Consider the following 27,672-nt stretch of genomic DNA (forward strand, 5'->3'; position numbering starts at 1 on the left):
TTGATACTGGAGCTCTGAGCAATCATATGGCTCTCTTACATGAAGTGCAATTCCTCCTCCTCTTTTCCCCCACCTGTCCTTTTTAACCAATTGGTACCCATCCATGACAGTGTTCCAGTCATGCGAGCTATCCCACCAAGTCTGTTGTTCCAATCGCATCATACTTCCAGTTCTTCCTGCTTGTTTCCCAGGCTCCATGCATTCATGTACAGGCACCTAAGGTAACTAGTTAATTGCCCTGATTTCTCCGGAAGAAAGGGAACACGTTCCCTGTTCCCCCCTCTTGCTTGTTCTCTTTCCGGGTCATCAACTTCCTCACTTACCTTGGGCTTTCATTCTCCATCCCCTGGCGAACCTAGCTTAGGCTCACTAACCTAGTGAGGAGAGCTTTCTCTGCAAAGATGTTCTTCCTACTCTTCATCAGGTGCATCTCAACTCTTCTTGCAAGCCTTCTTCTTGGAACATCATCCCATGTTCACAAGCCAAATTCCTGCTGATAACAGCACTTGTGCAGCCAGGTGTTGATCCTGGAGGATGCACCTCCTCCTACCCGAGCTGTTTCCCCTGACCAGATGGATCGAAGAGAACACCACCTGAACCCCTTCACCCTTGCACCCAGAGCCCTGTAGTCATGTTTGATCTGCTCAGGGTCTTCCCTGGCAGTGTCATTGGGGCCCACATGGATGAGCAGCATGGGGTAGCAGTAGTCAGGATGAGTCTTGGTAATACCTCCATGACATCTTGGATCCTGGCTCCAGGCAAGCAGCAGACTTCCTGAGACTGCAGGTTAGGTTGGCAGATGGATCTCTCAGTCCCCCGCAGAAGGGAGTCTCCAACTACCACCACCTGCTGCTGCTGCTTGGTGGTGGTCATCTCGATCCTTCCCACCTTGGGGAGGCCTGACCTGTCTTCCGCCAACAGAATGTGCTCCTCGCCTTCTCTTCTTAGGACTCCATATCTATCATCCAGACAAACTGCTGTAGGTGGAGGTGTTCTACAGGGGAGAAGGCAGAGACACTTACTTGGAAATCTGGTGGAAATTTTTGGAATCTGCTTTAAAAACCCCCAAAAACTCCTGCCTCCAGACCAGAAAATTTGAGAAGTGTTTTTTGAATATTGAAGTGTGAGTTCCATGAGCTAACCCTTAAAAATAAATTTAAATTAAATTTTAAAATTTAGAAAAGGGTAGAAGGTAATGGGGCTTGTATTATGCGGAGTGCTAGAGAAAAGGTGGTGATGAATTATAGAGATGAAGAAACACAAAAGCTTAACATCAATGGAAAAATAAAGGAATTGTCAGAGACTGAAAGGAGGAGAAGAAAAGTTTTGTACATTGATTTGGGTTATGGTAGCCCTGTTGATAGAAGATAAATATGTGTCTTTATATGTTTCAGGGAATTAATATATCTTTAAATGTAAAATCTCAAGAGGAGACTAGATGGTCACCTTGCTGGGGTCACCTGACCCCAGTTGTCTTTCCTGCTTGGTGCAGGGGGCTGTACCTGATGATCTTCTGAGGTCCCTTTTAGCCTTACTGTCTATGAATCTATTAATCTTTATTAATTAAATAACTTGGCAAATAAATGTTTAAAAAGTATACAGAGTTCAGAAAGATTTATTTTGTTTTTGGCAGGATGTAGTGTAACAAGTGGCAGCAAAAGCCACTTTTTATGACTAACTTACTGAGTTTGGGCCAGTCTAATTTGGTGTATAAATATATGGTTGGGGTGTGGGGAGGGGTTGTACTTAATTTGTTTGCTTTTTAATAGCAAGTGAATAACAGTTAATTTTTTGGCCCTAAGATGACTTCAGAATGTTAAGAAAAATGATTCGGACAACAGAAGCAGTACACTGATATTGAATAAGCTGTTAACCTATATTTGACTGCTAGGTTAACTTTTTGAAAGTTTGAAAAAAATCAAGACTCTTTAAATATAGTTTCTTCCTGCACTTTCTCCTCAGTACCTCCTTGATTACAAAACATGTAACTGGAAAGGAAAGAAAAAACCATGAGAACAACAGGAAGGATGAAGAGAAAACATGAAAGTTGACTTAGAATATGGTTGATAGATTCTTTTAATGCTGAAACAAAACTTCAATGCACTTCAATCAAATTTGTAGATGACATCAGGTTGGGTATAGTTGCAGACACTGTAAGGTAAGGTTAGAATTGAGAATGATGTTGGATAAGGACACATTCCTTTGGCATAGCTTTGAAAGCAGAACATTTTGAAACTAGGGTTTTGCATTCAAATGTTGAAACCAGAACGTGTGCGCTAGGATAAATAGAGGAGGAGTGCTCAGAAAAAGTGCAAAGTAGAAAAGTTTCATTTTCTTTGTCCTGAAGATTTTCGTGTGGTTCCTGCATCTCAAAAGGTGTAGTAGAATTAGAAAAGGTACAGGTAAGGAAAACCAAAATGTTCTGGGACATGGAGCAGTTGCTATACAGGAGAGGCTAAAAAAGGCTAGGACTCTCCAGTTTGGAAAGGAGAAGTCTGAGGGAACGCATTGATAAAGGTCTATACAATCCTAGACCAAGTGACAGGGAACTGTTGTTCAGCAAGTCCCAGAACCCTAGAACTAGGGGGCATCAACTGATATTAGTAGGTGACAGGTTTAAAACTAACAAAGAGTACTTTTTTAGGCAATGTGTAGTTAACTTGCAGAATCCATTGTCACAGGAGGCGGTGGAGGCAGAGAGCATAACTTGGTTACTGTGTCTGACTAAACAGATTCATGGATTGATAGATCTATTAATGGTTATTTAAAGGAATGGTTGGAGATGGTTTAGAGATGCTGGGGGAAAACAATAATGGATGCAAGGGGGGATATTGAACAGTGATATCGATCACTCGAGAGAGACTTCTTTCAGTGCTCTCCCTCTAGTCTATATCATTCTTTTGTGCCACTTTCAGAGACAGTACTGGGCTAGATGGACTAGTGGTCTGACCCAGTATAGCACTTAGGTTCTTAAGTTTGTCAGTGGAAGTATGTGTACTTCCCTGCTCATCAGGCAAAGGAAGAGATGTAAGGACTGGTTATAGTCCACTGTTTTAGGTAAATTGCTAACGTAAGCTATCTGAAAACACTAGGGCAGGTAGAAGATCAAAGAATGGTGGAGGATTATTGTAGAACATGCATTCCCTTCCCTCTGGCATTAGAAGTGTTCGTAAGTGGCTGGTTATATAAAGCCACACAATAGACCAAGACCAAAATACTAAGCAGATAGTTTCAAATGTTTGGTTGGACTTTTAAGGGATAGGAATTTGCAGCAGTTCTCATTAAGGTAGTCATACCTTTAAAGGGGTAACTTTACTGAAGGGTTTTGTGGCTAGACAAATTTGAAAAATGATAGCTTCATTCAGGGCTGTCCCTGTGGGAAGTGGGGCAAATTGGGGTGACTGCCCTGGGCCCCACGCTTTAGGGGGGCCCCACGGAGCCAGGCAGAGCAGCTGCAGCAACTCCACACTGACTCTGGCTTCACATCCAGCCACTTGGCACCTCTCCTTCCTCCCCCCCTCTCTCCCCCCAGCTTTGGAGTCTGCCGCCGGCTTCCTTGCATCCAGGGGCAGGCCTTGCACCCTGCTTGGGTCATCTCTGGCTCCATAAATAGCTGTTAAACAGAACAGTCAGGGATGCATCCTCTGACATCCCTAAACTGATGCCAGGGAAGGTGTGAACAAAATTAGGAGTGTGTAGGTTTACTTGGGTGACTCTGTTTGTTTGTGCAAACCCGTATGGGACTTTATGAAGTCTTGCATTTTTGTCGTAGGCCTTTTAGAAGAAGACTCCAAGCTGCAATTGGGGATTTCATAGAATGATTAGATAGAAACAGATTTCTGCTTAAGGGGCCCCATAGGAGCAATAAATAAATAAGCCAGATAGGATGTAGGTTGGTTGGAAGAACTAGACAGGCAAGTAGGGTGTATATTTGTCAGACTTTGATTTTAAGGCCACATAACCCAAAGTCAAGGCAGGAGGTATTGGAAAAATGAAATTTAAAGAATAAATGAGAAAGGGAGACTTCAAGGTTGGACAGTCTAAGAAATGAGTTGCAGGGTGAAAACAAGTATGGCACAAGGCAGCTGTAATAATAAGTTGGACTCTGGTAGTAGCTTTGAGGAGTGGATGCTTATAATGCTCTTTGTCTGACCAAACTAGTTTTTGAAACCCTATTCTAAAATGCAATATTTAGCATAGTTTAGAAGGTGACTTATAAAGCCATGTGGATCTGGTTTCTTTTGTAGGAGCAAACTGATTTGTTACTGTTTTGTCATCTGGGTGCATTACTCAAAGTTAATTTGGGATAATTGGTTTTGTTAGGAAAAACTTTTACCTTTTTAAAGTAGTATCAATATATGTCATCTTGTTACCAAAATAATATTATAAGCAGCAAGCCCTCCCCTATACTCTCCTTATAAAAATCACCCAAAGCTAAAACTTCTGTATTCAAGAATGCCAAACTCATACTTGTATGTTTTTTCTGGCATGGAGAAAATATTGTCAATTGACAGATTTTGGTGCCTTTGATAGACTTAACAGCTCCTTATAGTCCTTTTCCAGAAAGCCAGTCTAAGAAAAAGAAAAACTGTTTCAGCTTCTAAAATATGATTTCAGAGTCAGTAAGTCTGCAGTGCAGATTATTTTGTAATGATTTCTCTATACCAGTGAAGAATCAAATCCAGCAAGACACTTAAGAATACACCATTTAAGTAGGCAAGGCATAAATCAATATATACTTTACTTCCATTTTACTTGGACGTTAACACTGCTTATAAGTATTACATTTTACAAGGTTCCATTTTAATCAACGGAAAAGAACTTTTTGAGGGAAGTGTCGTATTTCAGGAAAATGACACTGCCTATTCTGCCATTAGATAGACTGTGTCTAAGTTTAAACAGACTTCATAGGATTTGGTTTGGGTTTTTTTGTTTTTTTTTAAAGAGGTGAAGAAAGTTGAAGCGAAGGGAGCACTGATATATTTTTTTTTTTCCCTTTGCGCTCTCTCATCAGAAGAAGTATAAGCATGATCCTCCTATTTGTGCCATGTATAAATTGGTCTCTGGATTCTGTTGCATTCTAGCTATCCATCTCATTCTTGTTTCATCCACTCTGTTCTTGAATGCAGAATAGCAAGAACAGGCTGTAACCTTTGAGAGCCAAATCTTTGGGGCCAGGCTGGTTGCTGATTACAGTTCTCACAGATCTAGCCAAATTTGTCTTCTCGGGTGAGAATCAGGAGTTATCTGACAAAGTGCTCCTTTTTTCCCCCTTTCTTTAGGAAGAGGTTGAATCAGTAAAGACTGAAAATTTCCCTGGAAATATATATACCAGTTTTGACAGCAAGGTTGTCAGGGTTTCTTGGTTCAAAATTATGTATTCAACCTCACTGTTTGATTGAGCCTAGGGACTTGAACCACCTGTGATGAGGGAGGCTAAGCTTCATCTCCTGGTGTGGTGGTTGTACTTGGTAAAAATACTTACTGGTAATAGAGCGAGAATATAGGCCTACAGTTGGGACACTTATGAGAGTTATGGGAAATAAGTCTCAGGTAACTAGTCTAAAGTGGAGCAGAGAAGAGCTGTGACCCAGGATCTACCACATCTCAGGTAAATGCATTTTAAAGCTAATGTTCCTGTTTTTTCATGAAATGGCTTTTTCATAGAATAAATGTATTTCTTGGAAATAAGAGACTGTAAATCGTAGTTATGCATGGAAATGTTCAAAAAATTGAAAGGTGGCAAAGTCAATGAGTTAATTTAGGCAATTCCTAAATTTTAAGTTTTGTTTAGTCAATTTAATTTGGTCCCTTTATGCATCTACATTGACAGTCCTTAATTATATGTTCATATATTATTTTTCCACTCCTTGTATTGAATACCTCTCAAACCCATTGCTGAATGTAGAATGATTAATTTTCTCCTGGGGTTTTTCTTAAGCATTTATTCTTCTAAAGCAGAGTGCTTCACATGCATTTAATGAATTTATTTTCATAACACTCCTTTTACATGTGGTAGAATCATTCTCATGTTACGGAAGGGGACCTGAAATGCAACAATTAAGGTCAAGTGTCCACTTATTTGAGTTGTTTTGGATCTGGTTTTTTCTGATGTTTGGCATTACTTTTCACTTGATATAGAGAACAGAAATTTAGTAACAGTTTTAGCTGTAGAAGTTTAGCACTGCTTCTTGCGGGGGGACAGCTACCATTTGGGTGTGCAGAAGATAAAGGAGACAGAATTTGATCAGTTTAAAAGTCTGGTTTAAGTAACTTGTCTAGCCTGTCACAGAAACTTGAACTAGGGAATCCAGTGTTGACCTGTAAAGCTGGGTTCAGCTTTTCTTTAAATTTTCTGAAAGTCCCTGCCCATCCGGTAAACACTGTCACAGTATATTCTCACAAAGGGGGGTATATTTTAGAATGAAGATTGCACAGGAAGTTTTGATTAAGGTTTCAAAAGTTAAAAAAGGTCATAATGTTCCCAGGTAGTTTTTGTATATAGTTCCCATGCCTTGTTTTTTTAAAAAAGTAAACTGAGAAAAATAATTCCTTCATATAAATTATATTGACACAGACTTGTATTAGCAGCAGGGCTGGAGCCTTCTAGGTCTAAAGCAGAGGCTTCTGTCACTTGAGCTAATGGAGGGAATTTTTTAGCAGTTTTATATTGTCATCCTTTTCTGGGCAGCTAAACCACATTTTGTGGGCATTTGAACCAATGGCTTTCATAGATATTGCTGACTAGTGAAACTTTTAAGGATCTTGGTTTCTTTTCTAGGCTTAGGGGTGGGTAAGGAGTATCATCTCTTGTTCAGACCTTTCTTTCTGTTTCTTCCGTAACTAGGGACGTACCAAATTTGTGGTTTTTGCGGATTCCACAACATATGGCATTGCCTTTTGAAATCTGGGCAGTGCCCGCAGAATTCCAAAAATCCAAGGGGAAAAAGAAGCAACACGGGGAAAAGAAGATGGTGGCTCTTCAGAGGTAGCCAGTAGTCCTCAGTGTGCTGTGGCAGCCCAGCGGGGGGGAAGGGGAAGCTGCCTGTTCAAAGGGCTGCAGGCAAGATGGCTGCTGCCTAATCCTCCTCCCTTCCCCCCCCATCCCCTGCTGCTGATTGGCTGCAAGGGCTGCCTGTCATGGCTCTGTCTCTCCACCAATCAGTGATAAGGGGTGGGGCTCTGACAGATAGCCCTTGCAGCCAATTGGTGCAGAGGGGCAAGGCAACATGACAGGCAGCCCCCACAGCCAGTCAGTGGTGAGGGGTGGGACCAAATGACAGGCAACACTTGCAGCCAGTTAGAGGCATGAGGAGCCCTGCTGCGCTCCACCTACAAAATGGCTGTCCATAACTGATCCTTTTTGTCTGTTCCTCCAGCTTCTCCTTATTCTTCTAGTTTTGTGTCTGTTCCCAACTCTTGTTGTCCAGTTATCTACTTTACTCTTTCCCTGAGCTGCTGCTTCTTTCAGCTTCTTCCTTTTCACTGTGTTGGTGTCATCAGAGTGAGGCTTGAGAATACTAGAGACAGCTTTTTCTTTATATCTGGTGCTCCAGTCATCCCGAGTGGTTGCAGAGAGAGACTTGCTCAGCTCCTATCTTCTTGGAGGGTAGCATGCTCATTAATGTACACTGTTAATATAACAGAGGTCATGGTTTTGGTCAGATGAATAGTGCAGGGCTCGTCCAGTGCCACTTGCAGGAGATGAGGCCGCTCCAGCTGGGTGCTGAGCCGGTCCCCTGCCAGCAGTGCATCCCCAGCTGAGTGCTGAACCCAGTCCTGTCTGCAAGCAGTGCCAGCCTCAGTACTTGACTGGCACAGCATTGCCTGGGCCTCACCAGTGCTGCTCGCAGGATTTCATAGATTTCATAGACATTAGGGCTGGAAGGGACCTCAGGAGATCATCGAGTCCAGCCCCCTGCCCAAAGGGCAGGAAGTCAGCTGGGGTCATAGGATCCCTGCAAGATAAACATCCAATTTACTCTTGAAGGTGTTCAGTGTAGGTGCTTGAACCACCTCCACTGGCAGACTGTTCCAGACCTTGGGGGCTCGGACAGTAAAGAAATTCTTCCTTATGTCCAGCCTGAAATGGTCTTGCAGGAGTTTGTGACCGTTCGACCTAATCATCCCTTGGGGCGCTCTGGTGAACAGACGTTCCCCCAGATCCTCGTGGTCACCCTTGATAAAGTTATAGGTGGCCATCAGATCACCCCTGAGCCTACGCTTTTCCAGGCTAAAGAGTCCCATGGCTCTCAGCCTGTCATCGTAAGATCTGTTCTCCTGATCTCTGATCATGCGCGTGGGTCTCCTCTGGACTCTCTCAAGCTTCTCCACATCCTTTTTGAATTGTGGAGCCCAAAACTGGACGCAGTACTCCAGCTGCGGCCTCACCAAGGCCGAGTACAAGGGGAGAATGACATCCTGGGATTTGCTTGAGAAGCATCTATGGACGCGAGCCAGCGTTTTGGTCACTTTACTAGCCGCAGCATCACTTTGCAGGCTCATGTTCATCTTGTGGTCAATGATGACCCCCAAGTCTCTTTCTTCTGTAGTGCTATCCAACGTAGCACTGCCGAGCCTATAAGGAAGCTGCAGGTTTTTCCTCCCAAGGTGGAGAACCTTGCATTTTTCAGTGTTAAACACCATCAGGTTCTCGTCTGCCCATTTGCTAAGCTTGTCCAGGTCAGTCTGGATCACCCTTGTGTCTTCTGGCGTGGATGATTTGCCCCAAAGTTTGGTGTCATCGGCGAACTTGGCCAGTCCACTCCTGACTCCAATGTCCACATCATTAATGGGGAGCCCCTACCCTCCATAAATGCTGACCTCGTGAAGGAACACCTTGAGAAGCTGGATACCTTCAAATCAGCCGGCCCTGACAATCTACACCCCAGACTACTTGAGCTGGTGAGCATCATAGCCCAACCTCTGGCACGGATCTTTGAAAACTCCTGGTGCTCTGGTGTAGTGCCCAAAGACTGGAAGAAGGCCAATGTGGTGCCTATCTTCAAGAAAGTGGGGGGAAGTGGATCCGGCTAACTATAGGCCCATTAGCCTGACTTCTATCCTGGGGAAGATCTTAGAAAAGTTTATTAAGGAGGCCATCCTTGATGGATGGGCAGACACCAACATCCTGAGGGATAGCCAGAACAGGTTTGTTGCCGGTAGGTCTTCCTTGACCAATCTCATTTCCTTCTATGACCAGGTGACCTATCACCTGGACAAGGGAGAAGACATTGATGTCATATATCTCGACTTCAGAAACACCTTTGGTCTGGTATCCCGTGATCACCTCTTGTTGAAACTGGGCAGTTATGGCCTTGGGTCCATTACGATCCACTGGCTGGAGAACTGGCTCTGTGGTTGGACCCAGAGGGTGGTAACTGACAGAAGTCAATTCTCATGGTGCCCGGTGACCAGTGGGGTCCCCCAAGGCTCTGTCCTTGGACCCATATTGTTCAACATCTTCATTAATGATGTAGACATTGGTGTCAGAAGTGGACTGGCCAAATTCGCCAGGAGGGCTATCCAGGATGACCTGGACAGGCTCAGTAGATGGGCGGACAAGAACCTGATGGTGTTTAACACTGAAAAATGCAAGGTTCTCCACCTTGGGAGGAAAAACCTGCAGCATCCTTATAGGCTTGGCAGTGCTACGCTGGCTAGCACTACGGAAGAAAGAGACTTGGGGGTCATCATTGACTACAAGATGAACATGGGCCTGCAGTGTGATGCTCCCCTTGTACTCGGCCTTGGTGAAGCTGCAGCTAGAGTACTGCGTCCAGTTTTGGGCCCTGCAATTCAAAAAGGTTGTGGAGAAGCTTGAGAGAGTCCAGAGAAGAGATGCGCATATGATCAGAGATCAGGAAAACAGACCTTACAATGACAGTCTTAGAGCTATGGGGCTCTTTAGCCTGGAAAAGCTCGGGCTCAGGGATGATCTGGTGGCCACCTATAAGTTTATCAGGGGTGACCATCAGTATCTGGGGGCACGTTTGTTTACCAGAACGCCCCAAGGGATGACGAGGTTGAACGGTAATAAACTACTACCAAACTGTTTCAGGCTGGACATAAGGAAGAATTTCTTTACTGTCTGAGCCCCCAAGGTCTGGAATAACCTGCCATCAGATGTGGTTAAATCACTTATATTGAACACCTTCAGGAGTAAATTAGTCACTTATCTTGCTGGAATCCTATGACCCCAGCTGATTTCCTGCTCTTTGGGTGGGGGACTGGACTTGATGATCTTCCGAGGTCCCTTCCAGCCCTAATGTCTATGGAATCAATTAATTTTAAGGCTTGCTGTTCTATGAAAATATTAAAATGGGAACTCTAGTAAGTGTGATTGTTTAACCGATTTCCTAATGTAAGGAACAAAAGAATTTCACATTTGTAAAATCTAGATTCTAAAATTTTGAAATCATTGATTTAAGGTCATGTATAAAATATATATGCATATTTTTTACTAATAACCAATAAGAATAAACTTAGTTTTCTACACTAGTACACTCGGGTCTCTCTTTAAGCAAATTTGTTTTGTGCGAATTTACTTGTATATGACCTTATCTATATCAGAAACTGGCTTTGTGCAAGAAAAATTTGATCTTATGCGAAGAAGCATGCAAAGTGGCTCAGTCTCACATCGTCCATTGTTCTATGGGGTGCTATGCTACTTGCACTCGTACTGTGGTGGCTTTTTATTAAATTTAGTGAAGTGTTATCTAATTAGCCTTCTAGTGCATCTCCTAACTCCTCTGCTGATCCAGCCCTGAAGCAAAAAAGGAGGCTGGTACGTAACCCTATTAATTGAATGTAGTATTGGATTTGCTTTATGCAAGGGTTTTTTGCAATGCAACCCTCGCATAAAGAGAGACCACAGTGTAACTAGAATTGTTGCATTGATCCTCCGAGCAACCTGGTTTTATGCCTTTCAGCTACTCCCAGTCCCTTCATGGAATCCTTTGTACTTCTGCAAGTTTTTAAGGTTCTTTACCAAGATTTTCCTCTTCTATTATTAGTAGTTTTCAGTCTGGTGTATGAAGGAAGGCATGGCACTTTACTGTATCTATACTACGTGCACCCTTCTCCCTAAAGTCAGCCCCCCAAAATTGGGATGTATGTCTTAAGCACAGAAGCTGATTTTTCTTAGTTGGAATAGAAGCAAGGTGGAATAGAGTAAGCAGACACTGTGGGTACTTGCAGATGTAAAAAACAAAAGCAAACATCCTAAAATGTAGAATTTCAAGTGAAGTGCCATGTTCCTGCGCTGAGTCCCATGCATGCCTAGAAGAGACAGCACGTTACTTCAGCCTGGCTTGCCTGACTTCTGTAAAGATTGGGGGCTTTAGGGAGGCTTTTTAGTGCTTTTATCTAATAGCTGATTAAATCGTTTTTAGCTAAAACTGCCAAAAAACCCTGCTGAGGCTGCAGAGCCATGTTGAAGTAACACGCTGCTCCTTCTTGTAAAGCACACTTATTTTTTTTTTTTTTTAAATGTCTGTAAGTAGCGCATGACTCACAGCTGCCACTTCTTCCTGAGGCTGCAAACAGCAGAGGTGCATTCCAGTGTTAGCTCTCGTAGCTTTTGGTTGAAGAGCAACGGAACTGGCCAAGGTGTCTGAGGTGTTGCCTTTAGCCTGTAGTATCTTGATGAGCCTTGTGGTGTGGAAACAACACTTTATTATTTACAGGAAGTTTATATAAAGAACTATTTACTGAAAAGAGGTCACAGTCTTACTACTGCCCTTGCACTGGTTTGGTGCCTAACCTTGTTGCTGTCCTGCCATACCAGGGATGAGAAATACTAATAGTTTTTATCCAGAGACTTTGCTAAATACATCTAAAAGGTTATCCTGGGATTGCCAGGAAGAAAAGTGGCAGTGCATTCAGCTGCTCACTAGCCCTGATTAGAAGGCCAGCATGGGTGGTGTGGAAGTGTACAGGCCAATCTTTGGATATTTCTGTCCCAGAACAAACACAAGCACAACTAGTTCAGGGACAAATGTAATGGCTTTTCTGTCCTGTGTTTTGAGGAGAACTTACTGTCGCACATTTTGCCATGATTTGGGGAATACCCTCCCATATTCTGTCTTCCAAAATCAAGGTGTTTGTTTTATTTGGAGGCCTGTGGCATGTGAGAAAATATAGCATGTATTAATAGCTATTTTATTTTAATGCCAACCTTTTAAAAAAGGCACAGGGTAGCTTATGGTTATTGTAAGGTATCAGGTGGGCAATTTTGTGGGCTGATCGCAGCATCAGCTGCCATTTTTCTCAGGTTTGTGCCAAACCCTCCCCTGCTGCTGATAGGACTGACAGAATCCCTCAGCCAACCCCTCACTGCTGATAGCTGAAGAGTGCTGCCTTTGATATGGCCCCATGTCTTGTCACTAATTGGCAGAGAATAGGGGTGCTGCACGAAAGGCAGACCTCCTGACCAATCAGTGGCAGAGGAAGGAGAGGTGCAGCTGCCATCTTGACTGTTCCCTTTTGTGTTGGTGGCCCTTGCCCCCGCCTTAGGTTGTGAGGCCAGGCTGCATTAATTTTTAGCAAGATTTTTTTCCCAGTGATTCCACGCAAAATTGTAGAACAGCCATTTTTCATGGTGTTTGAGGAAATTACCGTTTTTCTCAACTTCTGCAGAAATCATGAAATTTACAGTTTGACTACATTCTTACTTATGATCGATCAGAGAGCAACTCATAAAAACAGATAAAATATGATGGCATATAACAAACTCGCCGATCAATATCCTAAAACATAAATTCAACCCTGCCTGTCCCAATCCTGTCTATTCCTCTGCCTCTCATCAGAGAGCATGTGCCAGTCCAGCTTCGCTTCCCAACTTTCCCAACCCCCTCTTACTTCAGTTAAAGAGAGTTTCTTATCATGCTCCATCCCATCCATACAAGTTTGCATTTACTTGCCCAGGTAATTATTGTCAAACCCCAACTTTTTGTTTTTTGAGAGGCGCAGCCAGGCCCAGGGCCAGTGAGGACCTAGTCAGGGAACTTCTGGAGGGACTAGACGTGTTCAAATCAGCAGGTCCTGACTATCTCCACCCCAAAGTGCTGAGGGAATTGGCCGAGGTCATTGCAGGACCCATGGCACAGCTTTACGAGCACTCGTGGTGCTCTGGCGAGGTTCCAGAGGACTGGAAAAGGGCCAATATGGTCCCAATTTTCAAAAAAGGGAGGAAAGAGGACCCAGGAAACTATAGGCCCATTAGTCTTACCTCGGTCCTGGGGAAGCTCTTTTGAGAAAATTATCCAGGAGCACATCTGCAAGGGGCCAGCAGGAGAATTTATACTTAGGGGGAATCAACACAGGTTCATTAGAGGCAGGTCCTGTCAGACCAGCCTGGTAGCCTTCTACAACCAGGTCACAAAAGCCTTGGACGCAGGTGCTGTGGTGAACGTAGCCTTCCTGGACTTTAGGAAGGCCTTCGACACTGTCTGTTTGTCTCTCACCCCATCCTCATTTAAAAAAATCAGGCATCTGTGGTGTCGATGCATACACAGTCAGATGCGTCACATATTGGCTGGGGGCCACACCCAGAGAGTGGTGGGGGATGGGTTATTTTTGACCTGGAGAGATGTGGACAGTGGGGTTGCCCAGGGCTCGGTCCTCGGGCCCGCACTGTTCAATATCTTCATCAGAGATTTGGATGAGGGGGTGACGAGCACCTTGTTCAAGTTCTCAGGTGACACTAAGATGTGGGGAGAAGTGAGCATGCTAGAAGAGAGGGACAGGCTACAACTAGATCGCGACAGGTTACAGAGGTGGCTGGATGAAAATAGGATGGGTTTCAGTACGGACAAGTGCAAGGTGTTGCACCTGGGGAGAGAGAACCAGCAGCATACCTACAGGCTGAGGTGTGACTCCTCCGTGCTGGCCCATCTAATCACATAGTCACAGGCCAGAGATTTTGGGGAGAAACCAAGGTGGCTTTCTGCCACACTTCCCCCCCCCCTTTAAAAGCTTGGATCCATAGCTTCACAGAGGTATGGAGACAAGCGTGCTTGTGCTGGGCCTCTTCATGCTGGGCCTCCCGCTCCATCCCTTTCACCTCCTGCTCCATCCTTTTCAGCTCCAGCTGAGCCTCCACGTGCTCACGCCGGGCCTCCATCTCCATCTTTGCCTTGTCCAGCTGTGCCTTTTCACGCTGGGCCTCCATCTCCATCTTTGCCTTCTCCCGCTGGGCCTCCATCTCCATCTTTGCCTTCTCCCGCTGGGCCTCCATCTCCATCTTTTTCAGCTTCAGCTCATACCTGAGCTTGCCCTGTCGCTTCTCCGGAGGGGTTGATTTCCCTGAGGACTGCGAACTTAGCATGCGGCGTTGTGATTCTGGGGAGGACTCAAGAGTTGGCGTGTGTGGAGGTTGCTCTATGGCTGAGTCATTGTCACACAGGAGTTTAATCAGTTCCTCCTTCTTTAGCCCTTTCTTCACATGAAGGCCTCTCTCTTTTGCCAGCTCTTTCAGTTCAGGCATGGTCTTTTCGGTGTACTGCTCCACCATCCTGGCTATCTACACTCTCCAGTCGACCCGATGCCAAATGAGAAATTGTTTGCTCAAGGGATTTCAGTGTCTCTATTACTCTTCCCAAATTATGCCTGTAAAACTGCAGGGTATTCAGATCCCACTACTGCCACCACGTGTAGCAGGCGCAGGGATCCCACCTAGGTAAAACAGCTGGGTATTCGTATCCCACCGCTAGCACCACATGTGGCAGGCCAGTAGGGATCCCACCTAGGTAAAACAGCTGGGTATTTGTATCCCATCACTGCCACCATGTGTGGCGGGCGCAGGGATCCCACTGCAGTAAAACAGCTGGGTAGTTGTATCCCACCGCTGCAGAGTCACCTTGGTTTCTCTCCAAAATCTCTGCCCTGTGACTATGTGATTAGATGGACCAGCACGGAGGAGTCACACCTCAGCCTGTCTCTTTAGGTAACCTGAGCTGGCTGCATTCCTGAGGGAGGAGGGAAACCTGCTCCCTCTGCCTGTGTGACTTGCATCAATTACCTGGGTGGGGGGTTTCTACCTGGGGAGCTGGAATCTGCCTGGTAACAGGTGATGTATTTCAAATTGGTTGGCTGACAGCCAACTGGGGCTGACCTCCACTAGACCAGGTGAATGAGGTCACAGGGGCTATATAGGTTGGGAGGGGGAGGAGGCTCTCTCTCTTCGGCCATGAGGTGAAGCAGCAGCAAAGCAGGGGACCTAGCTCTCTCTCACCCCAAGACTCCAGAGGGGAAACTGGAGAACTCTGGAAGATGCTTGTGAGTAAGCTACTCAATCGGATTAGATATTTAGCTGGCAGTAACACAGATGCGTAATCAAAAGGCTACCTCAGCCACACTGTTTGCTCTTTAGGATTTCTAGGATATTGCTCAATCCTGTACCCTAGTTTACCCTATCCCTTGTAATCAATAAAGTTCTCCTTTGTGACTGGTGTGGAGACTTATTGAGAGGTGGGTCTAAATTATGCCTAAGAGACCCCTTAGGTCTGAGGACTAAGGGAGACTTTACTTTTTGCCCCCTTGACTTGGGGAAGTGCCCCAAGTGCCTGTACTGGGTCGAGTACCTGTCGGACTATTAGGCCTGTGTTTCCCCGAGGACACAGGGCCGAGGCAGTCCCTTCTCGGGGTGGTGGCGGCGACGTTACCCCCAGGCTAGCGAGTGTGCTCCGGGAGAGGGGTCGGCCAAGCATAAGGGAAGCATTTGGAGTCTGGAAAGTGGTCGGGCGCAGGGAGGTGGGCGGCTCAACGCAGGAGCGCCCCCTACTGGCCTGCCACACACCTTGTCATGGACCTGCTCATGAGGCATCTACAGATGCAAGGAGGTGATCCTCCCCCTGTATGCGGCAGTGGTCAGGCCACAGCTGGAGTACTGTGTCCAGTTCTGGGCGCCGCACTTCAAGAGGGATGTGGACAACATGGAGAGGGCTGAGAGGAGGGCCACTAGAATGATCAGGGGGTAGCAGGGCAGGCCCTACGAGGAGAGGCTATGGGACCTGAACCTGTTCAGCCTGCACAAAAGAAGGCTGAGAGGGGATCTGGTGGCCACCAGTAAATTTGCCAAGGGGGACCAGCAGGCAGTGGGAGAGTCCCTGTTCCCCCGAGCACTACCGGGGGTAACAAGGAACAAAGGCCATAAGTTTCATAGATTTCATAGACATTAGGGCTGGAAGGGACCTCGGGAGATCATGGAGTCCAGCCCCCTGCCCAAAGGGCAGGAAGTCAGCTGGGGTCATAGGATCCCAGCAAGATAAGCATCCAATTTACTCTTGAAGGTGTTCAATGTAGGTGCTTGAACCACCTCCGCTGGCAGACTGTTCCAGACCTTGGGGGCTCGGACAGTAAAGAAATTCTTCCTTATGTCCAGCCTGAAACGGTCTTGCAGGAGTTTGTGACCGTTCGACCTAATCATCCCTTGGGGCGCTCTGGTGAACAGACGTTCCCCCACATCCTGGTGTTCACCCCTGATAAACTTATAGGTGGCCATCCGATCACCCCGAGCCTATAGTTTTCCAGGCTAAAGAGTCCCGTGGCTCTCAGCCTGTCATCGTAAGATCTGTTTTCCTGACCTCTGATCATGCGCGTGGCTCTCCTCTGGACTCTCTCAAGCTTCTCCACATCCTTTTTGAATTGTGGAGCCCAAAACTGGACGCAGTACTCCAGCTGCGGCCTCACTAAGGCCGAGTACAAGGGGAGAATGACGTCCCGGGATTTGCTCGAGAAGCATCTATGGATGCACGCCAGCGTTTTGGTCGCTTTACTAGCCGCAGCATCGCATTGCAGGCTCATGTTCATCTTGTGGTCAATGATGACCCCCAAGTCTCTTTCTTCAGTCGTGCTAACCAATATAGTAGCACTGCCGAGCCTATAAGGATGCTGCAGGTTTTTCCTCCCAAGATGGAGAACCTTGCATTTTTCGGTGTTAAACACCATGAGGTTCTCGTCTGCCCATTTGCTGAGCTTGTCCAGGTCAGTCTGGATCACCCTTGTGTCTTCCGGCGTGGATGCTTTGCCCCAAAGTTTGGTGTCATCGGCGAACTTGGCCAGTCCACTCCTGACTCCAATATCCACATCGTTAATGAAGATGTTAAACAATATGGGTCCCAGGACAGCCTTGAGGGACCCCACTGGTCACAGGGCACCATGATGAGTGAGTGCCATCAATAACAACCCTCTGGGTCCGACCACGAAGCCAATTTCCCAGCCAGCGGATCATGATGGAGCCAAGGCCACAACTGGGCAGTTTGGCCAAGAGGTGACTGAGAGTAGATTCAGGCTAGATATCAGGAGGCACTACGTCACTGTCAGGGTGGCTAGGAGCTGGAACCAACTTCCAAGGGAAGTGGTGCTTGCCCCTGCCCTGGGGGTCTTCAAAAGGATGCTAGGCAGCCACCTAGCTGTGGTCATTTGACCCCAGAATCCTTTCCTGGCCATGGCAGGGGGTCGGACTTGATAATCTGCTTAGGTCCCTTCCAGCCCTACCTACTATGAAATTATGAGAGAGCTTAATGCATTTCCGTCTGTAAAATGATTAAAGAATGAGGACTTAACTGGAGTCCTAAGACAATATTATGTTCTCTTCAACCCTTCTGATCTCATGGCCTTTGAATGTACTTTGAATTGAAAATATGCATCTGATTAATCGGGGAAAGTAAACCAGTACTATATTAGGAAATTCGTGACCACAGAAACAGAGTTGTTGCAGTTCTTGGTCATTTCTTGGCTTTATTTGTACTTTTCTATTAGTAGTTTAAATTACTTGTTCTAGTACTAAACTACATCCCTTTCCATTTGGTATGTTTTTGTTTAACATATTTTAACTAATACATTTAGTTCTGTAATCTAATACATGTCAGTTGCCTAAAATTAAACCTTGGAGGTTCTACCTGTTCTCAAACTCTTTTGAGATGTCTGTTTGTCTTAATGAAAGCTTGACTTCTTAAGAACAAGTTAGGCTGGTAAAGACTAATATTTTCAAGGGACCAAGTGAAGGTGTCTGTGGCTTGTTTTAGTTTTAGTTTTTGTCCCTCTCTGCCCTCCCCAACCTAATTGGGAATTGTTGTAGGATTATTTCTTTCTATAACCTGTATTCCCTTACCGTTCTTCATAAGGCTTTTTTGGTCTCCGTGTGCATAGATATTTGTATGTAAATACATTCAAAGTGAACAATATTCTGACTTTCCTGTCAGAACTAAAGTTTTGAAATTTGAGAGTTAGTTATTTACTTGATTTGCTATTTTTGATTGCCCCTCTCTCTCAAACTCCAAGATGAACATGAGTTGTCAGTGTAATGAAGTCATCAGAACTTCACTTTATCATGCATCAGGAGATGCATGACAAACAGAACCAAGGAGGTGATGCTTCCCCTCTATAGGGCGCTGGTCAGACCACAGTTGGAATACTGCGTGCAGTTTTGGGTGCCACACTTCAAGAGGGATGTGGATAACCTGGAGAGGGTCCAGAGAAGGGCCACTCGTATGGTTAAGGGCTTGCAGGCCAAGCCCTATGAGGAGAGACTAAGGCACCTGGACCCCTTCAGCCTTCGCAAGAGAAGGTTGAGAGGCGACCTTGTGGCTGCCTATAAATTCATCATGGGGGCGCAGAAGGGAATTGATGAGGCTCTACTCACCAAGGCGCCCCTGGGGGGTCACAAGAAACAATGGCCATAAGCTAGCAGAGAGCAGATTTAGACTGGACATTAGGAGGAACTTCTTCGCAGTTAGTGGCCAAGGTCTGGAATGAGCACCCAAAGGAGGTGGTGCTCTCCTCTGCTCTGGGGGGGTCTTCAAGAGGAGGTTGAATGGGAATCTGGCTGGGGTCATCTGAACGCAGCACTCTTTCCTGTCTATGCAGGGGGTCGGACTTGATGATTTATTGAGGTCCCTTCTGACCCTAACATCTATGAATTGCTGTAAATAGCTAGATTTAGGTGCTAATAGTTTTCAGCGTTCAGAGAATGGAGTTAACAGTTATTTTTAGTAACCCAAAAACTCATGATGTTGGATCTCAAAGATCTACGTGACAAAGTTTAGGGAGTATTGAAATTCATACATGTGCGTGGATATGGATAACTTTTATTGGTGTTACTGATTTCATTGATATTAAGCATTGAAATGTGTTACGGTGAGATTGCTGACAGTTAACCTACATACATGTTAGATGAATGATTATAACATGGTTCCATTTATATTGCTTCTGTATTCATAATTTCTCTCCTCTTTTATAGATAAAATGGAGAATTTTAATGAGGATAATGAGAACAGTCATTTCATTTACAAGAATGCTGAAGACTGTAATAAAACCAGTATCGAAACCATAGATGTTTCTGGGTGCTACATTGAAACCAAGAACTTGCATGACTCTTGGGACTCGCATATTGAGAAGAGTGCAGACTCTCTGTCAGAAACTTCTCAGATGAAGGGATCATTAAGAACTCATTCATATATATGGGATAATAACGATATTGAAGACATGAGACCTGCAGAGTACATGTTAGATTTTGATAATGAACCTCTCCCAGACATGAAGAACAAGGATGAGGAATTTGATAAAGAAGATATGGAAAATCCAAAGGAAGCCATTAGCGAAGAACTTTTGCAAACTATTCCTAGACCGAGCAACTGCAGGACATATTGTAGATCCAACAAATCAAAGCCACAGGGGGCAACAAACTTTGATAGGCTAATGGATGGCACAAGTCAGTCTTTATCCAAAGTAAATAATGAGTCAAATAGTGATGGTCTGAATTCAGCAAGAAAAGTTGGTTTAAGTAGTGGGACCACTTTTAGAGGGGCAGTTGGACGGACTAGAGACTACACTGTTCTCCATCCATCTTGCTTGTCAGTTTGTAATGTTACTATACAGGATACGATGGAACGTATTGATGAATTCACCACAGCAGCTCCTACTGACTTGGGAGAAGCTGGGCGTTTGAGGAAAAAGGCAGACATTGCAACCACCAAGACTACAACCAGATTTCGACCAAGCAATACCAAATCCAAAAAAGATGTCAAACTGGAGTTTTTTGGGTTTGATGACCAAGATGAGGGAGGGGGAGATGAAGGTGGCTCTAAAAGCTGTGGGAGCTCCAATTATAAAATTAAATACTTTGGGTTTGATGACTTGAGCGAAAGTGAGGATGAAGATGATGACTGGCAGTTAGCAGAACGGAAAGCTAGCAAAAAACGAAATAGAACAGCTCCGTCCTGCTCACTGCAGGCCAGCTCTGATGGAAATGAGAATTGTTCCCAGGACAGTCAAATGAGTGCTAATACAGGTAAGCAGGGGTATCTTGGAGTCTGTATATTCTTGCTGTTTATATCCTAATCTTAAATTGTTGTAATCCTGTTAAATTGCCCTCCTTAGTATCCTAAATTCCTGTACTTGTTGGTTCCTGATACTTCTGTAGTTATCTCAGTAGAGGGTTTTGGGGGAGAGGTTTTAGGGAGCATGAAAGAATGACTGGAAGTCCTTTTGTCCTCTTTTGAATTGCTTGACCAGCAACACCCCTGCCCTCTGAATACCAGAGGATCCTTGATGTAGCTTTTCAGTTTCGGTAGCTGAGGTGACATTTCTGTCCTCCCTGTGCATGTACATAATAATATTGTTTCCTTTTTGGGGCAGGATTTTAGGAGCACTTTCTGGTGTCTGGGAACTTGTGAAAACCAGACTATGCTTCTGGTAATGTGTGATCCAAACCGATAGACCTCTGATCTGTCTCAAGTTGTTGAGTTCTTAGCAAGAGAGAGAGGGGTTAACTTTGGACAATTTAGTATGATTAAAATGGGTTTCTGGGCAAGCAGTCTTAAAGGCTGTAATCCTTGAACATAAATTCCTTAAGTTTGCTCTAAATGGATAGCATACAGACAGGCAGAGGATACATTCGTAAACACTACTGCCATTGTGACTTTTCTCACCTTTGTAACTTCAAACTTTGGAGTGGAAAGCATTTCTTTAGCCATTTATTTATGTAGCCAAAACATGGGCTGTGTACACACACTCATATGATCTGGGAGAGTTCTCCCAGGCTTGTTTTCCTGGTTGAAGAACTTACCTGGAGACAATCTGGACAGATATTCAAATACCGAACGCTTAAAGTGCAGAGAGCAGCCAGAGACGCCTGTGTGTGCACTTGGTGTGTTCTGCCTAGAATCTGCTTGGAGATGGATAACAGCAATGCACAGGGCAGCCCTGCTTAGGCAATCCAGCCTGTCTCCCTGCAGCACAATGGGGATTTGGTGGGGAACGTGTTCTGTTCCCTGCTCAGCTGAAGCAATAGGCCCTGCCCAAGCGACATGCTGTCTTGGGGAAGTGAGGAGGTGGTAGGAACAAAGCACCCTTGTATACTGAAGGACTGTCTTGTGGTACTTCTTGCCCTGGGAGAAACTCTTCTTGGAGTGATTTAACACTGGGTGTTCTCGGGTTATTTTTCTCCTGGAGTGGCCATTTTTGCTCTGACAGCAAAATCCTGAACTTCTGTACACTCATGGTTTCTGCTGGGAGAACAGTGATTCTCCCATGAAAAACTGAATGCCTCTGTGTGGCCATGGTTGCCAAGACTTTGATAAATATTTAGTGTAAATAAGTTATACTTTAAAAATATATGCATTTTTTAAAATTCTTTTCTGGTGACTTGGGGTTGGTTGAAAGATTTTAATGCTATTCATCTTACAAAACAAAAATATATTTTCTATAGGAAGAAACATCAAGGTTATTCAGTTGGATTTCTGGCTGTTCCTTAGTGTTGAAGAAGCCTTTAGTTAAAGGTGCATGATATCTGTTAATGTAGGGATTGTTTGGGACCTTGGGCTGGATCTGGACTGTGTGGCTCCTGCTGGTTCAGATCCAACCTCAGACATGCATACTACCTCAGTGGTCACCAGGGTGGCAAAGGCCCAGGCTCTGGCAGAGGCAGTGGAGCGCAGCGCAGTGTGCCGGTAGCTGTCACGCTCACTGCTGATAGCCTTACCCAACAAAGCAAAAGAATACAACTTCTGGGCCCTCTACTGGGCCAGATAGAGAGCCTTTGTGGGCTGATATGGCCCGTGGGCTGCAAGTTCAACACCCCTGTGTTAACGTGCACAGGCAGTCTTCAGACTTACAATGCAATTGGTTCCTGAAAATCGTGTCTTAAGTTGAGATGTCATAACTCAGAACCAATTTTCCTATGGGAACAGTGTTACAAATGTTGGATTGGTTCCTTTATATGATGGTCGATACTGCGTCCAGCTGGTAGGTGGTGGAGGGGGAAGGGACGGGGCACAGGGGGTGCAGATCAACATCCCCTCTACGGTGAGGGAGGGGCTGGGGCTGGGACAAGCATTGCCCAGCCAGGGCCGGGTTGGGGAGGACGGGACAGTGGCTCCCAACACTGTGCGCTGCTCATCTGGTAGCTTAGCTAGCGGTTACCACTGCTGGTCTGAGAACATGTGCATGTGGCTTCAGATCTGCGTGGGGTGGGGCAGACAGGGCTGGGGCTGCTCCAGGCGGGCAGTGGGAGCTATGGTGAATTTTTGGGTGGCTGCAGATCCCTCAGCCCCTACTCTGCTGTCTGCTTTGTAACTCCCACAAGCATTGACCCCCAAAGGGATGTTAATTATGGTGTGGTTTTCTAGCCTCTTTAGCAATCAGTCTATGGCAGGGATGGGCAGTTATTTCAAGTGGAGGACTGCTTAGCAACCTTTGATGCTCGACCACCTGGGCAATAGCGATCATTGTCTCCTGGAATTAACCATCCAGCACAGGGTGTCAAAAGCCTGCAGCAAGGCAGCAACCCTGGACTTCAGGAGGGCGGATTTCAGTGAGGTAAGGAGACTAGTCAGGGAGGCACTGAGGTCCTGGGGGGGAGGAGTCAAAGAAAAGTGGTCGTTTCTTAAGGAGACAATCCTCCAAGCCCAAAGGGTGACAATCCCCATGCAGATCAAAGGGGGCTACAGTGCTCAAAAGCCCCCATGGCTCACCAAAAGCATCCTGGAAGGTCTCGGAGCCAAATAAGGAGGCGTACACCCAATGGAAGGGAGGGGCCATCACTAAGGAGGATTATACCTCCACTGCTTGAGATTGTAGGGGGGTTGTTAGGAAGGCTAAGGCAGAGATGGAACTGGAACAATCAACCCAGATCAAAGATAACAAGAAGTCCTTTTATAAATACATAGGGGGTAAAAGTAACGGGCCTCTGCAGGACATGTTTGGTAATCTGGTGGTAGCACCAGACGACAAAGCTAATCTTTTACAGATTCTTTTCTGAGCAGGGACATCCCTCCCTTCCCTCCCCCGCCCCCCCCCCCCGCCCCCCCAACTGGGAATCTGGATGGACCCAGGGGAGGCTCAGCCAGGCCCAGGGTCAGTGAGGACCTAGTCAGGGAACTTCTGGAGGGACTAGATGTGTTCAAATCAGCAGGTCCTGATTATCTCCACCCCAAAGTGCTGAGGGAATTGGCCGAGGTCATTGCAGGACCCATGGCACAGCTTTACGAGCACTCGTGGTGCTCTGGCGAGGTTCCAGAGGACTGGAAAAGGGCCAATATGGTCCCAATTTTCAAAAAAGGGAGGAAAGAGGACCCGGGAAACTATAGGCCCATTAGTCTTACCTCGGTCCTGGGGAAGCTCTTTTGAGAAAATTATCCAGGAGCACATCTGCAAGGGGCCAACAGGGGAATTTATGCTTAGGGGGAATCAACACAGGTTCATTAGAGGCAGGTCTTGTCAAACCAACCTGGTGGCCTTCTACAACCAGGTCACAAAAGCCTTGGACGCAGGTGTTGCGGTGGACGTAGCCTTCCTGGACTTTAGGAAGGCCTTCGACACTGTCTGTTTGTCTCTCACCCCATCCTCATTTAAAAAATCAGGCATCTGTGGTGTTGATGCATACACAGATGCGTCACAAATTGTCTGGGGGCCTCACCCAGAGAGTGGTGGTGGACGGGTTGTTTTTGACCTGGAGGGATGTGGGCAGTGGGGTTCCCCAGGGCTCAGTCCTCTGGCCTCCACTGTTTCATAGATTTCATAGACATTAGGGCTGGAAGGGACCTCGGGAGATCGAGTCCAGCCCCCTGCCCAAAGGGCAGGAAGTCAGCTGGGGTCATAGGATCCCAGCAAGATAAGCATCCAATTTACTCTTGAAGGTGTTCAGTGTAGGTGCTTGAACCACCTCCGCTGGCAGACTGTTCCAGACCTTGGGGGCTTGGACAGTAAAGAAATTCTTCCTTATGTCCAGCCTGAAATGGTCTTGCAGGAGTTTGTGACCGTTCGACCTCGTCATCCCATGGGGCGCTCTGGTGAACAGATGTTCAACATCTTCATCAGCAATTTGGATGAGGGGGTGAACAGCACCTTGTTCAAGTTCTCAGATGACACTAAGATGTGGGGAGAAGTGAGCATGCTAGAAGAGAGGGACAGGCTACAACTAGATCGCGACAGGTTACAGAGGTGAGCGGATGAGAACAGGATGGGTTTCAATATGGAGAGCTGCAAGGTGTTGCACCTGGGGAAAAAGAACCAGCAGCATATGTACAGGTTGGGGAGCTCCCTTCTTGTCAGCACAGAGGCAGAAAAGGATCTTGGAGTCACTGTTTATTCCAAGATGAACATGGGCCGCCAATGGGGACGTGATCGAGAAAGCTAACCACACCTTGTCATGCATCCATAAATGCCTCACGAGCAGGTCCAAGGAGGTGATCCTTCCCCTCTGTGACATTGGTCAACCCTAACCCTTCCAGCCTTACAACTATGAAACTATGAGCGGTTGAGGGTTAAATAAGTAGCCCCGTCCCCTGACTGCCATCTTGGGACCAGAAGTCCTACCCCCAACCTCTGACCCTTGCCACCAGAAGTCCCTCCATTTTCTGCCTGGAAATTACTCCTTGTGGGGAGGGAGGGAGAGTTGCCATCTTAGAACCAGAAAAAAAACAATTCCCACACTAAAAATCAAACACGTACTATAACATTTTATTACAGAAAATATTTTTGTCATGATTTGTATTTGTGTACTGTATGTAGAGGGGGTTGCATCATTCAAAAGTAAATTCTTAGTCTTTTATGTTGGGGAGTGTGTGGTGGATAGGACGTGGGGGGAGTTTGTAAGGGGATGTAGCTGTGGGGGGTATAGGCTATGTTGGGGGGGTTGTGTGGCATTTGTAGAGTGTGGGCGTGGAACACACTGATCTCTGGAACACAGTCAGTGCAGGAAAGGGGTATGTGTGTGTGTGTGGCTTGTGGGAGGAGTGTGAGGACCCCCAGTACTACCCCCGTGGCACAGCAGCAGGGGGAGGCAATGGTGCCTGGCTCCTGCCAGCACTGCATGTCACAGCAAGGAACGCAGCCCCCACCAGGCTGGTTTTCTTCGCCCCCAGTGCTCCCCACATTTGTGGGTGCAGAGGAGGGAAGTCCCAGGTACTGGAGCTGGCTGCTTTCCCTTCTCCAGCCTACTCCAGTGCCTGGGGCTTCCTTCCTGTGCCCCATGAGTGCGGGGACTGCCGGGGAAAGAAGTGGGCTGGTGGGAGCTACGCTTCTTACAGCGCTGGCTGGAGCCAGGCACCAGCATTGAGCAGAGTACCCCCATCCCCCTCATCCCTCCCTGCTACAGCTGCCCCCTCTGCCTGCCAGGGTGCACATCATGGGAGGAAGAAATTATGGGAGGGCTTCCCATACCCATCCCCCCTCACACCCACATCTGCCCACTTGAGCTCCGTGCTGCTGCCAGCCCCCTGGGCAAGGGCTTTGTCCTGCAGCCAGCCCCATGCTCCACAGTCCCACCCAGCTGTAGCCCCGCCCCTGCCCCCAGCTTTCCTACCTGCTGCTTGGAGGGAGCAGGACACTGGGGAAGCCGGCAGCAGCAGTGCAGGACACTGGGGAAGCCGGCAGCAGCAGTCCCATCTGGTGCTAGTGGGGCCCACCCTTTCACTCAAAAGGTTGTAGAATAGTAAGGGGAGTGGGAGGAGGAAAGTCTATGCTCACTCCCTTTCCTTTAGTATCTGGAAGTCAAGCAACCCCAACAGTAAAGGGGCAGGCAACTGGAGCGGTTGAAACAGGGCAACTGCAGGGCCTGCTCAGAGACAGCAAACAAAAGAAGCCTAGACAGGTCTGGGAGTATAAAAAGAACTAAACCCTTACCTGCAGAGTGCTCTCAAGCAGAAAGGAGAAGTATCCCAGGAGGAAAAGCCTGTGTTGCAGGGAGCCCCAGGAGAACACAGAGACGGTCTGACCCCTTAAGGGTTCCCACTGGGAAACGGAACCTCTGGAAAGGGAAAGCCCTATGCGGAAACACTAAGATGGGGCTGCAACAGCCCAGGCTGTTTGTAACTTCAGGGAAGGAGTCACTTGATGTTAACTCAGCCCAGGTGTCTCCCCTCAATACAGGACAGATGAGCTACAGTGGGGACCAGAAACCAGCATTGATAGGCTGGGAGTACAGGGAGGAGAGCCCAAAAGGACACAAGCAGTAGTGAGAAGAGAAACCCTGCACCGGAGAGCAAGAGAAGCCAAGTGTGAGGAATACTTCTGCCCATGTTTTTGCATTTTTGTTTCTAATGGACTGCAGAAGCTTCCTGGGAATCATCCAGGAAGGTACTGAGAGGCACCCCTGGCTGTGACACCTTAACAGCAGGAGCCTGTACTTAAGCCAAGAGGACTGTGGTGGGGTAACTGAGGTTAGAGGAGCCTCCTATAAGACCTATGAGGCTCTGTTATAGGCCATAACTGATTATTTGGGATTTTTGGACACAGCCCTGATGGCAGAGCTGGATTTTCCTTCTAGGGGAGAGAATTCTCCAATTATTACCATCAAGTCATGGCAGGCAAGTGTCCTGAGGAGGTAGAGTACCCTTTTAGGGGTACGCAGTGCTGGTCAAGCCATATACAAAGGGACTTGTCCACAGAGGCATAATAGGATATATTGGGGGCAGATGTGGGCGGGGTACAGTCCATTGTGGTGGGTGCTGCTGGGTGGATGAAAGTGCCAGGTGGGCCGTATTTTACCCTCCCCAAACTATGGAGTTCCTTTTTAAAATACTCATGTATTCTTCCTAACCAGCTGCTGATTGTTCAGTCCAGTTACTGCTATAGGAAATGCACTTATGCAGAGTGTGGTTGGGGTGCTAATCTAGGAGAGAATTCTGAGTAGTGTCTTTTTCAGTTGCAGATGATAGGATTTAGTATTGTATTTTTCCCCATTTTTGGTAGCTGTGTTTTAATACCGTTTCATAAGGTAGTTCTTGTAAATCTGCCATGCCAGTGTCTTCCTGAGGAAAAGTTTTTAATGGAATAGATTTTGTTTTTCATTTAGTAAAATCTTTCTTGCTTCTTTATTACATTTTATGAATTCCAACTTCTTCATCCTAACAATTCAAGATGTAATATTCATTTCTTGAAATGACATCCAAATGACAATTTGTAAGCAATGATACAGATTAAAGAATAGCTGGTTCTGTTTAGATTTCTAGATGTATTCATAGATTTCTGGAGTTGTAAGGGACCTGGTAGATCATTGGGTCTGATCCCCTGCTCCAGGCAGGACAGAGTGCCCCAGCCAGATGCCCGTCTAATCTCCTCTCGAACACCTCCAAGGTAGGGGAAAGCATCACCTCCCTTGGGACCCCATTCCATATTTTGGCAACCCTTACCGTAAAGAATTTCTTCCTTATGTCCAATCTAAATCTG

The 27,672-nt window shown here is 46.3% G+C and overlaps 1 protein-coding gene across 3 annotated transcripts in view; it reads left to right on the top strand.

Moving 5' to 3' along the window:
- The window catches only part of WAPL (WAPL cohesin release factor), a 133,130-nt gene that overhangs the window by 27,184 nt on the left and 78,274 nt on the right, over nucleotides 1-27,672 (top strand). For 2 of the 3 annotated variants that reach the window (XM_090056846.1, XM_090056847.1), the window contains exon 3: nucleotides 19,244-20,293. The exons of the other annotated variant lie outside the window; for it this stretch is intronic. In XM_090056846.1, the coding sequence (XP_089912972.1) occupies nucleotides 19,244-20,293 (1,050 nt within the window). The remainder of the gene's footprint in view (nucleotides 1-19,243; nucleotides 20,294-27,672) is intronic. 3 annotated transcript variants of the gene reach the window in all.

Source organism: Crocodylus siamensis, chromosome 7 (genome assembly GCF_052110815.1).
Source record: "Crocodylus siamensis isolate JL-2025a chromosome 7, ASM5211081v1, whole genome shotgun sequence".
Taxonomy (NCBI): domain Eukaryota; kingdom Metazoa; phylum Chordata; order Crocodylia; family Crocodylidae; genus Crocodylus; species Crocodylus siamensis.